The 13,613-nt window shown below is 36.9% G+C and overlaps 1 protein-coding gene across 5 annotated transcripts in view; it reads right to left on the reverse strand.

Annotated features, from left to right (window-relative positions):
* The window catches only part of LOC107193853 (eukaryotic translation initiation factor 4 gamma 3-like), a 47,167-nt gene that overhangs the window by 19,543 nt on the left and 14,011 nt on the right, over positions 1-13,613 (reverse strand). For 2 of the 5 annotated variants that reach the window (XM_015583390.1, XM_015583403.1), the window contains exons 2-5: positions 2,213-2,571; positions 1,809-2,060; positions 1,410-1,542; positions 1,126-1,329 (exon numbers count right to left, since the gene is read on the reverse strand). In XM_015583390.1, coding sequence (XP_015438876.1) covers positions 1,126-1,329; positions 1,410-1,542; positions 1,809-2,060; positions 2,213-2,571 — 948 coding nt within the window. Of the gene's footprint in view, positions 1-1,125; positions 1,330-1,409; positions 1,543-1,808; positions 2,061-2,212; positions 2,572-8,689; positions 9,248-13,613 lie in introns of those variants that run through there. The other 3 variants (XM_015583381.1, XM_015583372.1, XM_015583399.1) reach the window with 3 other exon arrangements.

A 13,613-nucleotide genomic window follows, 5' to 3' on the forward strand; every position in this document is an offset into this window, starting at 1 on the left:
CAAAAAACTTAAATGCATTGCTTAAAATTCAATACAGTCTGCTGTAAGTACAAGCATGCAATGAGGATCTGTGACTTGTCTCTTCCCTTGCTCAAGGAAGAACTGAACTGATACAAGATTTTGCAGTGAACATTCCGGAGGGTGGACTTAGGGATTTACCTGAATCTTCATACCTGAGCACAGGGATAAACCCATGGACAGGTGAAAAACATCTTAATGGGGGGTTCTAAATCCCTACTGTTATTGGGACTTCCACGTCATAAATCAAATCCCTTTCACCTTTTAGGTCTTAGAGAAATTGCACTTCCGTGATTTATATACTTTCTTTTCTCGGGATTTTTACGAGACTCGAATCTTCATATACAGTTACATCACAATTACTTGGTTTGCGTAACTTTATATAACCGTAGATTGTAAATAAAGTACTTGTAACAACTGTATGTTTATTAGCACCGGTTAGAAAATACTTTGGAATACATAAATCTTCCGTAACGTTTTATAAAAATAAAAACATACGCCGTATAACACTATAGTTTAAAATTTGAAAGCTATTTATAGGAACGAAGTTACAAGGTAACGCAGGTAAGAAATACTACTTCGACATTTTGAATTTATACGTGAGTCGTTTGCAAAGTTCTCGGACCAGAGTGAAAAAACAACTTATACCGTTTTTAAAATCTCTACTTTTCAATATAGCCCCTTTAAAATATCAATCCACTTGGACCAACGATATTCCAATTCTTTAAACCAACCTTGACAAACTTACATTGGAATTCGCTTCTAATCATCAGTTATTAGAAGACGCATCACACGACATAAAAGCACTTTTATTCAAGCAACTGTATACAAAATACTATGTTGTATACTGACTTAATTCTTTACAGTTGTTCATATAATGAATGAATATCTTCGATGAACTAAAAATTTCAGAAATACTGATGTCATCTACATTTCATTCCGAGAACTTTTCAAATGACCTATGTATATCAATATGTATAGTCCATATTTTGAAGTAACAGTGATTATTTTATGAAAAACATGTTACTTTTTACATCAAATATTTACTTCCGTATACTTATTCACATACCAATATTATACATGTGTTTCAAATTACTCGTAACTTACCAGTCTGAGAAAGAGATATACCCATCGAAGGTAAAGGTTGAGCCTGTTGTGTAGGTTGCTGAAGTGTACCTTGCGGTACAACTGGGGCTCCTTGGGCACCGGCCAGCGGGCCTGTAACATGTTGTGCCCCTCCAGTGACAGCACTTGCACCTGTCCTACTTAAACTTAGAGGTGTGTTCGCTGGTTGCCCATGGGTCCAATAATCTATAAAACAAAAATTAGTATGGATTAATATTATGTTTTTTCTCTATGCTATAACTATGCTACAATGGTATAGTACTTACAAGGTTGATGGGTTGGTGCGGGTGCACCATATCCAAACATATGTTGTGCCGTTAGAATGGCTGAATTTTGAAATGGTGTGAAATATGACTGATTTTGATGTGCCTGATGCCTCTGATGTGGACCGCCACCAAACTAAAAGTACAACAAAACTTATTACGCTTATGATTCCTAACGATATAGCTGATGGATATGATAATTTTTTTCTAAAATACAAAAAAATATATTTTGATCCATTAAAGTGAATAAATTATCTGTTTCAATACCAAAGCTAAAATTAGATTATCTTACTACTCTCGTTAATATTACATTATTTTATTAGATTATTAATTACTGCTCTCGTGATATGAACAAAATGAATGGTGCATGACAATAAGTATATAATATCAACAGTACTTAACTAGTACCTGAAGGGGTATTTGACTGTTCATGGGATATACGGACTGCTGATGTGGCCCAGGATGAAGATTCGGGACTTGATACATTGTCCCAGTTTGAACCGGCAAACCACCAGGATGGAATATCGCTGTTGGTTGGCCTCCACCACCACCAACTCCTGACATTCCAACCACCTGTGCACCGGTACCTCCTTGACCCCCCCTGTGACTAATACCTCTTGGTTGTTGTGGTCTTGCACCTTGTTGATAATAACCCTGGAATTGATATACAAGATATTAACAAATGCATTCACAACACGTTAAAAGTTTACTACTTTTACGTTAATAGGTAAACAAAAACCTCTCAAATAAATCCTACAAACGTCTTAAATATTAAAGATTTTACAATTGTTAATATATTTAATTACTTGTGAAGTTGGCCTTGTTTGTGTCGGCCCATACACCTGTGAGAGAGGTTGTGGTTGAGGTTGTAAATGGGCCTGTTTTCCCATTTCCTGTGGCGAAGGGGTATGCACGGGGGGTGTCGTAGTTGGTGCCGGACCTTGCGGCTGTTGTGATTGCACCCCGGGTGCCGGGGTTTGAGGTGGTGCTTGCCCTCCAGCAGGACCTCCTGGCGGTATACCTGCCGCCGATTGTCCTATGGACTGTAAGCCACCGAGCGGTGGAGGTCCCCTGCCCCCAGGTACTCCTACGCTACCCCCTCCCCCACCCACCTGGCCCCCTGGTTGGGTGCCGTAATTTTGTCCAGACACATGAAAGTCTGATCCTGAAATTAAAAGTGATATCGATAATTCAGTAATTCCGTTTGAAACATAAAAAAAACAAGCGAATACCGAAAATTTTTCACATTGTACAGTAACAGTAAATAATACAATAACCGTAACATATATCGACTTATTTGCTATTCATTGCGTTTGTAAAATACTACCACTGTCCTAATTAAAAGATTCATGTAGATGTAAAAGTCCAAAAATATTTATTTAAAAAGTAGTTTACAATAATTCGAAACATTCTTAAGACTGCTTTAAAATTAACGCGAGTCGACTGTTGCACAAGTACATGTACGAACAGAACACGTTCCATCATTCAAAGTAAATGCAATCAAATAACGGATAAGTATAGCGAACTTTCATCCGCACGTATGAAATGTGTTCTAAACGACAATTCATCGTCATGATAAACAAGTTAATTATTTCTGCGAAAAAACCTGTTAAATTAAATATAATTGTATTTAGCGCAAGCATAATTATCGTACATTGCTTAATCATTTGAGTGCACATCGTAACTGCTTTGAAACTAAAAATATGGGAGTAAAAAACCCTGTACCATCTTGTTCCATACGCGTATTTAGAATATAAACGTAATCATACTATCCCGTATGCGTTTCATACGTGTCCAACGTAGTCACTCAGCGGAATAGCATCAACGGTTGTTACGAGGTGCATAATGACAATGATGCACCCATCCTTCGTTATCGTAGCTTATCTTACATATTAACCGTATTCATTTCTGCGATACTAAAAGAGAAAGAGAACAAAAACTGGACTCTGTTGTGCCATCAGATTCGCACATTTGCGATACATATTTTGTTAGCGTGTTCCGATCGCCGTTCGGTCGTTAAATGAATTACTCGTGAAAGCGATTCTGGGTGGTGGAATTGCACATTGCTTGACACGTCGTCGCTGTCTAAGAACTACAGAGAGTGCAATCAGTTCCATGTATCATCAAAATATCTCGTGTCCAAATTATCGTCTACCGAGGGGAAAACTACGAGTCCAGGGCTACGAGACGCGCAAAAAACATCTCAGAGTCTCTGACGAGATGTTAAAAGTGTTTTTCACCACATACTGCAAACTTATCATAAGAAAATACGTTACAGGTACAGAAAGAAGACAGATAAAAGAACAAAAAAACAAGCATGGATGGATCGTCGCTCACCGTAAAAGATCGTCACGGAGCTGGTTACCGTGTTTCGTCACGCAAATGCTTTGCCTATTCGCACGAATGTATCGTTACAACGAGAGAACCATGAGGTGACAGCAAGGCTTGAACGTGAGCAAAGAAACCGAGAAGACGGCCTCGCGAACGGCCATCTTTGCACATATGGGCAGGAGCCGAAGCAGTGCTGCTATCTGTAGTCCTGTAAGTGCATTGATTGCCACGAAAGGGGGGCGAGGCCGAACTCCATCGTCAGGGTCGTATTAAGTTGAGGAAGTTCCCCTAGTGCCCGACACAAGATTTTGGCAGAAAAAATCAGCCATTTATGTAACTATAAAGTCTACGTTCATATGAATCCAAAGATAACACACACAAATAACAACTACTATGTTTAGTTGTGTGTCATTCTGTTCATATCTTACAAGAATTATAAAGAAGAACTCAAAGTAGCAGAAGAAATTCCAAAATATGAGTATTTTATCATACAAAATTAAAAACGTAAATTTTATAAACTAATGCAAAAAGAATTACTCTAAAAGTTCTTTTGTTTTACATAATTCGACTGACTGATAACTCTGATAATATGCTTTGTTCACTGTTTCAAATATCAATAAAATATTGAGAAATGTTACGTTAGTCAGACATTGTTAAAACGTCCCTTATTGATTTTACAGTGTAACTGCCGACGTCAAATAACAAGTAACAAAGTATAATATTTTGTCTCCTATTAGAGTTATTCGGAGTTAGCAGTTTCCCTTTAGTACGAAAACACCTAAATTATATTGGAGAACAAAGTTTTATCCGATAAGTATTCACAAATGTCATATATGTAATTTTGCATGTTGAAATCAAATATACAAACAGAAAATTAACACTTTTACACCTTTAGAATTATTTATATGGAAATAACGTATTTCACTGACGTTTCATGATACTCATTAACGGAGAGTCACACATTTCTGTACTGAAAAGAGCAAGATATTGTTACTTTCGTGCGTTTCTAAAGTGTATGTTTGCTGATCTAAAACACATGCGTATCAACATAGTGAAAGAACGTGGCCTGAAAAATTCAATCCAGAATGCAATACGTCATTTCCGGTAGTAATTCTCTCCCTCCCTGATTCTGTCTTTTCCACTCCCCTACTTCCACCAATAAATCTCGAGATTAATATTATTACACAATGAGAGGTGTATCCTAGTAGTTTGATCGCGACTATAATTGTTCAATACGAGCACGTAGTTTGAGAATAATTTTGAAAATTTTAACCACGGTAAAAGCAGGCGTAGTAAGTTCGCATATTATACACGTGAAAGTAGAAGTGAGGTTAGGGCGGATCACACATCGACCACGTGGCGACCAATAAAGAACAATGGTAGCATGCCGAAGTGACAAAACGTAGAAATACGATATTACGACGGCACAAATGATTTATGGTAAGATAAAATGTCTGGCAATTTGCTATCAACTGTTGATCATAGCGGTGACATTTGTAAAAAATTGAAGAGTGGCCACATTACGGATCAGAAGTATCTGGACACTTTTTTATTTGTCACAAAATATAATACAATCTTCTTGTTTCCAGTTTAACCATATAGCAACATAATTAAAATTAAAAAATAAAATATTTCCTTTTACTTTTATATGAATTACTCTAATATCTATCTTAATGAAGAAAGGCTATAAAAACTATTTGAATATATACAGATCTCTTAAATAATATTTTAGATTTTTAGATTGCTTGTTAGAATTTCTTCAACCATACATCATCTACATCACTAAGTTTTTAAATAATGGGCTGGCTGTGTAATGCTGTAAATTTCTAGGCCTTTTCAACATATTTCTTATAACAGAATCAAGTGTGCAAATATTTTTTACAACTACTTCTTAACATTTAAGAATTCTCATTTCAATAAAAGCTATAATATGGTACATTTTTCATTGATCCAACTATGTCTTGGTGATAAGAGTCATTAAATCAACTTAAAATATTTTAAGTAGACTTATTAACCACAGGCAAAGAAGATTTTTATTGTATATAATCTTCTACAATGCAAACTATTATACATAATTTTAATAAAAATAATATTGAGAAATAAAGTCTGTTACACAATATAAGAATGCATACTCATTTTTACCTTCTTTAACTAATAGAAGAGAACAAACATGTGATGATAAAGCCTATCTATGATAGTATCCCTATGATAACATAAAACATTAGACAGTATTCATAGATAAGAAGATAATAAAGATTACTTTCAATTAACATTTTGGTAACCATTAGATATTGTTACGAGATATTCATCAAGTGTCCAGGAACTTCTAAGACATAGGATATAACTGAAATAACACGGTCGGCAGGTAGATTTCAAATGATAAACGAAGTTAATCTGACTCTTACTAAGCGTGTGAAAAAATACACAGTGTATTCTTAAGACCGGTATTCACATATTATCGACACGGCTATTTTCTCGAATCATATCTTGCTTTTGCGATTACGTTAATTTACTGAAAAAATAACCTTTTCTTATCGAAATTATCGCTATCGGAGTAATTAGTAAATTAATTTATGAAGTAAAATGAGTGAATAAGAATTTATATATCTGAAAAAGTAACTGTCGAGTATTAATCGACAATAAGTGACACGAATGTGGCCACGAGAGACGAGAATCGCTTAACTAAAGAAATACGAAATTAAAACGGTACAGTAAATACAAGCTGAGTTCAAATATATGTGAGAATAACGAATACTATATAAGTCATTATCCCATTCATTATTACATCAGAATATTATCACATTAAAATATTTAAGAGGTAATAAGAAATATTTATACATACAATATTGATGACATTCAACATTCACTTTTAGAGAAATGAAAAGCTTATGCTGCTTTATTATATTCGTCATCATTGAATATTTTCCGTCATTAGAAGAAAAAAATGAAGCGGGAAGATGCTTGGAATTGAAATTGTTATTAATTTAACGAAAAATAAACTACTTCTTGGTACACTTAATAATACAAAAGTGACATGTTCGAGAGTTTGCCATAGTATGATAAATTGAATAAGGTGTTTAACCGGAAATGACCGTTAGAGGAGTAGTAAGTTTTCGAGACAGTGATGTATCGAAATAACTAGCATTGTTGAATTTATTCGAAATGTTCCAGCGAAGGGAAGGTTGACGTTACCGTGGTGAAATGTATCAAGAGGAAAGAATCGAACGTACCTTCGCAACTGTACAAGGTAGAAGCATTTTATCGATTGACCTATATCGTGAATTGTCTACAATGCCGCCCAGGGGCGCTAAGGACTAACCTAAATTCTAAGCTGTCCGATATATCGATACGGTAACCGCTCGTAGATCACACGTCTATTTACCAACTGAGATTTCACTGGCAACACTTGTTATGTATCTCGATACAAAGGACATGAAATACGATGAAAAATACATGTATACTGGAAGTGATGTGTCACATTAATTATAAATTAATGAGTTTCGAAAACAAAAAAATATATAACTTACATGTAACTGCTTTATAATTAACAAGTGTTAGTGTTAAATATTATATATGAATTACTAACGAACAATAATACACTTGACATTATTATAAGAGAGATATCGTAAATTTATTTTCGCGGAGATTATTCGTTACAGTCCGAGCGTGTCCGTGTGGCCACAAATAGACCCAAACGGTTCGACTTCTGACAGATAGGCCACCAGGTCAAATTAACTACCTCCAGTGTGCTCGAAAATAACGGGCTACATTTATGTACATCTCTTTTATACGCACAGGTGCACAACACTTCTATACATATGCACTGACACGCAATGAAAGATTTACTGATTAAGAGAATGCCTTCGTGTAGTTGCTAACCAGTGTAAATCGAATACAGTAATGAACTCAAAGTAAAGAGTTTCGACTTGAACATATTAACCGTGAAAATAAGGAGTGCGCTCATAAAATATATATGGGATAACTAGAAATTGAAGCAAGATGTAACATCAATTCGAGACAATGCTTCCATTGGTCACGAAAATGTATATCCATGATGGAGCAAATGGAACAAATCAAAACGAATCTTTCATGTGAATGAAGCTCATGCACACATTCGTTTAAAAGTAATGCAAGCGGCAAGGATGTATTTACGATATAACCATTAACAAAAAATGTTCTACAAAACATTTAAAAATACATTACGCAGTTAATAAAAAATAATCGGTACTATTGATGAATTAATTTTTGACAATTGAAAATTTTAATATTATGTTTCCTTCACACTACGGGGATGAATAATTAAAAGTAAAACATGTCCTGAACCACCAGAAGACTATTTAATCAAGTGGTCGTTACACGTGGACATCTGCTAGCACGTATATACTTGGACGCAACGTATAGTGTACAGTAGTAAACGTAGTGAGCCCATAAACTCATAGGGTCCTCAGGAGTTGATCAGTTTTCGACATTTCAAACATTTTCAGAATTAGTCTAAAGGGGGAAGTCAGAAGAAGGGGTTCCCTTCACAGTACGCGATAACGTATTAGTGCCCTACTCTCATGATATCTAATGTTAATAATTGGACTAAAATCTCTCCTCATGACCCCGCTGTTTTTACTGTCACCAGAAACAAGAAAAAAGACATAATTTATGTCGATGGCAATCTTTGACTTTTGGAATACCGTGAGCATATACAAAACGCCTAGAAATGTTTTGCATGTACGGTCAAGTAACGAGACGTTCGACGTAACGAAATTGTGATTCCCGCCAGTACATACGACAAGTATTGCTAGGGTTTCAAATTACAATTCAACAAATTCCCTGATCAATTATTTAAATGGATATTCCGTGTTTTATTTTCGATCAATCTTTCCACTAGACGGAAAGGAGAATTTATTATTGTTAAACATATAATCTTCATCGTTCTCTTTCTCTCCCATATTCGTACTTACTGGTATTTGCAGTGACCACTCGATATTGAGGCGGTGCTTGTTGATGCTGGGTCTGTTGTTGTTGCTGATGACTCAAATGATTAATATTGACGGTCAGTTGATGATGGCTCAGCTGATGATTCAAGTGGGGACTTGGCGAGGGTGGTGGCTGATGAGCCGGATGCACGTGGTGATTGTGACCTGGCTGCGGATTTTGCGGATGGGGGGCCGAAAGGTGATGATGATGATGCGGCCCCCCGCAATGTGGTAGGAGACAGTGCATAGGTCCTACACCCACTGCGCCCTCCTTCGAGACGCCATATCTCGAAACCATTCTTCCTGATGTGGATTTCCTTTCTTATCCAGCGTTAGTTGCGCGTCTTGGCCGAAACGGTTGATCGAATAGCGAAAGAAACGATGCGTCGATAATTTTCTTTAAATAACGAACATATCAAGGCTCAAACAATCATTACTAGTGAACGCGATCATTAGAAACGAATGATGCATGAACAATTAATATACAAACGTCGAATTCTTTATTTCCTTTTTTGTTCTACTTATTCCGTTTCACGATTTATTCGTTCGTTCATGATCGTTAATTGCTGCGCGACTTTAAAGACACGCTGCCGTTGTGTTGCATAGAAAAAATGAAATTTTTGAATTTCCTTCCTTTGAAGAGCGTGAAGTTATTGCCAGCCTTGGTGCATTGAAAAAAAAACAGATAACAGTGCCGAATGGTTCAACGGTATGTTACCAACACTGTCTCCGTTGTCCACGAACTTCTCAATCGGCAATGCTGCACCATGATGTCATCGTCCACTTGATCAGCAAGCCCAACAAAGACCCTTATAAACGGGGCTTGTGTATCATAATTCTTGAATATGCCCTATAGTTGACAGGGGTCATTAAATCTATGAAGACACTGGCAGTTTCGTTGGCTTCTTTTTCTTTTCTTGAAATATATTTTAAAAATTTATTTTATCGTGTACGTACGTATCTCGTGTTTCGATTTTTTGTTCTTCTAACTTAAATTACTTTTCTCTGTTCAATCGCTATTGTTTCAGACGTCACTTGTTACGATAAAGAATGCAGGAGGCGTAGAAAGCATTTTTTTTGCTTTGTTTTCTAGAACTAATACTTCTCGACGATTAGAAGATGTAGCGATTGGATCGTTCATAGGTAAAAATTCGAAAGCCGACGAATTTTCTATGGAACGAACGAAAGAAATAAAGTGCCTTGACCAATGTTAATGCGACGATCGATCAATAGTCACCGAATTTTCTTGCCTTAAACGTGTTTTATAGACGAAGTGTCTGTACACACGATGATCCGAAAACAACATTTTCAACGAACACTTTTTTAAAAAAATAGATGCTACAACTTCACACATCAGATTCCATCGTTGGAAAAGCACCATTCACTATGTAGTTAATTTTCGGCTCGAATATGCCACGCCACCATATTGTTTTCGTGTCGTGTCGATGCATGCGATATTCCTCTCGACGCACTTACTCTCACGCTCGACTGTCAAAACTTGTCAGCATGGAGATGCACGAAGGTAGGAGACACGTTGGGAACGGACGGACTATCGTACCTCTTGCATGCCAAAATCGATATTTAAGGCTCGACCGGCGTCTCCCTGTTCGCGCCGCCCACTCCTACCACGGGAAACTTCCTGTTCGCGGAGCGCATACAGAGGTTATGTCTGGCGAGGATGTATCGTTGAACGAAATCAGTCGTGGGCACACACCAGCCCGATTTCGCCAGCTGGGCACATCCAAATTTTCTTCTTTGCGCGTTCCTTCTTCCCTATTGGATCACTAGGGGGAAGTCTCGAGACCGATGATCGGAGGTATTCGGCCGCGTGCCGAAAAGTTCCGAGCCGCGCGTTCTATGTGTAGTAGACTCTCTGTATCGAGATTTACGAGAATGATAAAAAGTGGTGTAGGTAAAGAAGTAAAAACGCTCACAACACGATGCACACAGACCGGCTCCGGTCACACTACAGAAATCGACGCCACGCGGCCCGGACACACTCAGAAAGTGTGCAGATAATCGAGACGTAAACGGGCAATCGAAACGGCGTCAAGTCGTTCCTAGGTTGCGTGAGAATTCTTTCACAGGCACCATGAGATTTTTTCCTGATGTTGCCCTTTCGTTTCGAGGATCTTGGTTTCGTGATAGTACACACAAATACTAATGTGTATTTGGAGAATGTTATGTAGTTACGTATTATGTTAATGCGGACAAGAGAGAAGAAATTCGACGATAGACGTGAAGACGAGCGTACCCTTTTGCAAGGGACGCTGCGTAGACTGATGCAGGCTAGTCCTTCTCGCACGACCTACGAATCGCGATCCGTGGCCCCCTACCCGTTTCGCTGAGCAACTAAGGAGCGACAGGATCGTGTAGTTACCACAAAAGTACCCTCTGATATTGCGAACCTTCAAATAAATTTTTAAAAATTCTTTGTTCCAGAATTTCTAGTGGCATAGTTCAATTCATTTTTGGTGATACAAAAAAAGGATTTATCTATTTTCTTTTTTATTATGAAAGTACAATATTAAAACCGTTGTAGGTAGTTGCATTATGAAATCATTACTGAGTTTATGTACTACAGTTTTACAGTGTAATTATTACAATGTAAAACTTATTTAATTAAATGATTATAATACTCATATTGAAGTTATTGTATACAGTGTTTAAAAATGTTTCTATTTTTTGGATAAATACATAGAATTGTGAACACTTTATAAAATAAGACTTTACTTATGAAATAAAATATGGTGTAATGCATAATGTTGCTTTAAATCTTCTGAAAATTAAATATTATAAATACTAAGTGAACGTATTACGATACGGTCCTGGAAAGTAGTCAAACGCCAACCCACACCAAGTTAAAGGTAGGTATAACCGCGTGCGCAGAGAGACCAGTGGACAGAGTGCAAAGCCCTGCGCATGCGTAATGGTCGTCGACATGGCAGACCCTTCAACTCGCATGAATGCAGTAGGCGCAGCCCCACACGACACTCGAGGGTAAGGTGACGTGCAGCCTTGTGCATGCGCATATATAGTCTATTCGCCTTAACTTTATCAAGAGACGTCACACCCGTTTGTTTGTACTTCGTAGTACAGCGAGAATCAAATATGCACTTTAACTACAATGCATGTTACATTTAATATTAATACGTTTTGCATTGTTTTTTTACAGAATAATTTGTCTACGGAAAATGACAGAAAAACCCAGGTGTATTAAAATTTGTTTAACTTTCAACACGAATTCAAAGGATGGTCGTAGTTAATTTAACTCTAGTGATCAAAACTTGTATTAAATAAAATCGCGTTAATTCAGGGTTATTATCTTTATTACTACAAATTTTTCTAATTTTACTTCAGGCAATGCATACATTGCTACGTCCTTATATGAATGCTCGTGTAATTCACGTGAATGAAAACGCAATGGCCTAATAAATACCTACACCGTACGATAAGAATTTCCTACAAAAGCTAATAATAAATCCAATTATTTTTAAGTCGGGTAAAGAATAGATATTAGGATTTAGGAATTTAACAAATTCATCAATTACAAAACCAAACAGTACCAATACTAATATGGCAATATTGCAATTTTGTTGACATCATGAACAATTTTTAAAATAGTATATTTATAATTCCATTTTAAGATTTTTCGAACGTCACGCTTATTAAATACTGATTAAGTATTATAACTCATTGGATATTCAGATAAGCATATGAACGTTTAAATTTACCCAAATCAACTTCAAAACCGATTATTAATTCGCAAATTAATTCTTACATGATATAAATTTTATAGCTGTTCAAAAATTATGCAAACATACTCACAATTTAATTATTTGACATTGAAATTTCTGTCCACGTCGCAATGAACGACGATTCTATGAATCAAAGTAATCTCATGATCATTAAGTAGATGGTACATCACTGATGGCGAGCATTTTTCCGCTATCGCTGTAAAAGATTACAGAAAGAGAGGTATGTTTCTTAACGGACAATCAAGAAGACGACAGACAATCGAGGAAACAAGAAAAGAGCGAGGAATCACGAAGATGCACGAACGTGTGCCATGTGTGGGCGAAAACGCACGAGCGCGTGGGTTACAGAAACACGAGGGGCGTGCTTGACTTCGTTGAGACGAGGAACAAGATCCGCGGAATTGTGTGTATAGGTTAGGTGGGTAACCCAGTTTTGCCGGTGCACCAGGCCAGACTGCAGCAACGCCGTTGAACGATCGATACCTATATGCACCTAGCACTGCCCACAGCCTAGATTCGTTTGTCTAGGATAGGTGCAAGAAGGGGAATGCGTGACCTACATCTCGGGAGGAGGAAGTACAACAAAATTATAATCTGATCGAAATTCGAAGATCATTTCCTTCAGCGAAATGAGCATGCGGTATGGGGTTATCACCGTGCACGAACACGAGTTACATTCATTTCACTTGATCTTAAATCTGTGTGGCCACCACGGGTAAAGTTTAATCGGGATATAAACTTTAATGCGTTCAGTATCACACGAAATTGAAGGTTCTTGGTAGGGCGATCGAAATAGAAAAGTATATTAATTACAATATGTTCTGTACAGAATGTCCTACTTCATTTTTTTGGAACAAATATGCCTGTAACCATTAGTTGAACGAAGAAATGTTTCAACTAAAAATTATCTCACTTTATAGAGGAATTCTATACCTTGAGAGGCTTCCCCCTCCCCCTCCTTGAAACAGAATAGCATTCATCTGAAACCCTTCTGGTAAATGATATCAATAATACAGAATACGTAAGATAAATTGTTACAAGTCAATATCTCCTGAATGAAAAACGTAGCAAAAAGTATGTGAAATATTTTTAGATGGGGTAACTTTCAAGTTCACGGATATCTTCTTAAATGATATGCTTCATTTTTGACC

This window comes from Dufourea novaeangliae, unplaced genomic scaffold (assembly GCF_001272555.1).
Source record: "Dufourea novaeangliae isolate 0120121106 unplaced genomic scaffold, ASM127255v1 scaffold1, whole genome shotgun sequence".
In the NCBI taxonomy this organism is placed as follows: Eukaryota; Metazoa; Arthropoda; class Insecta; order Hymenoptera; family Halictidae; genus Dufourea; species Dufourea novaeangliae.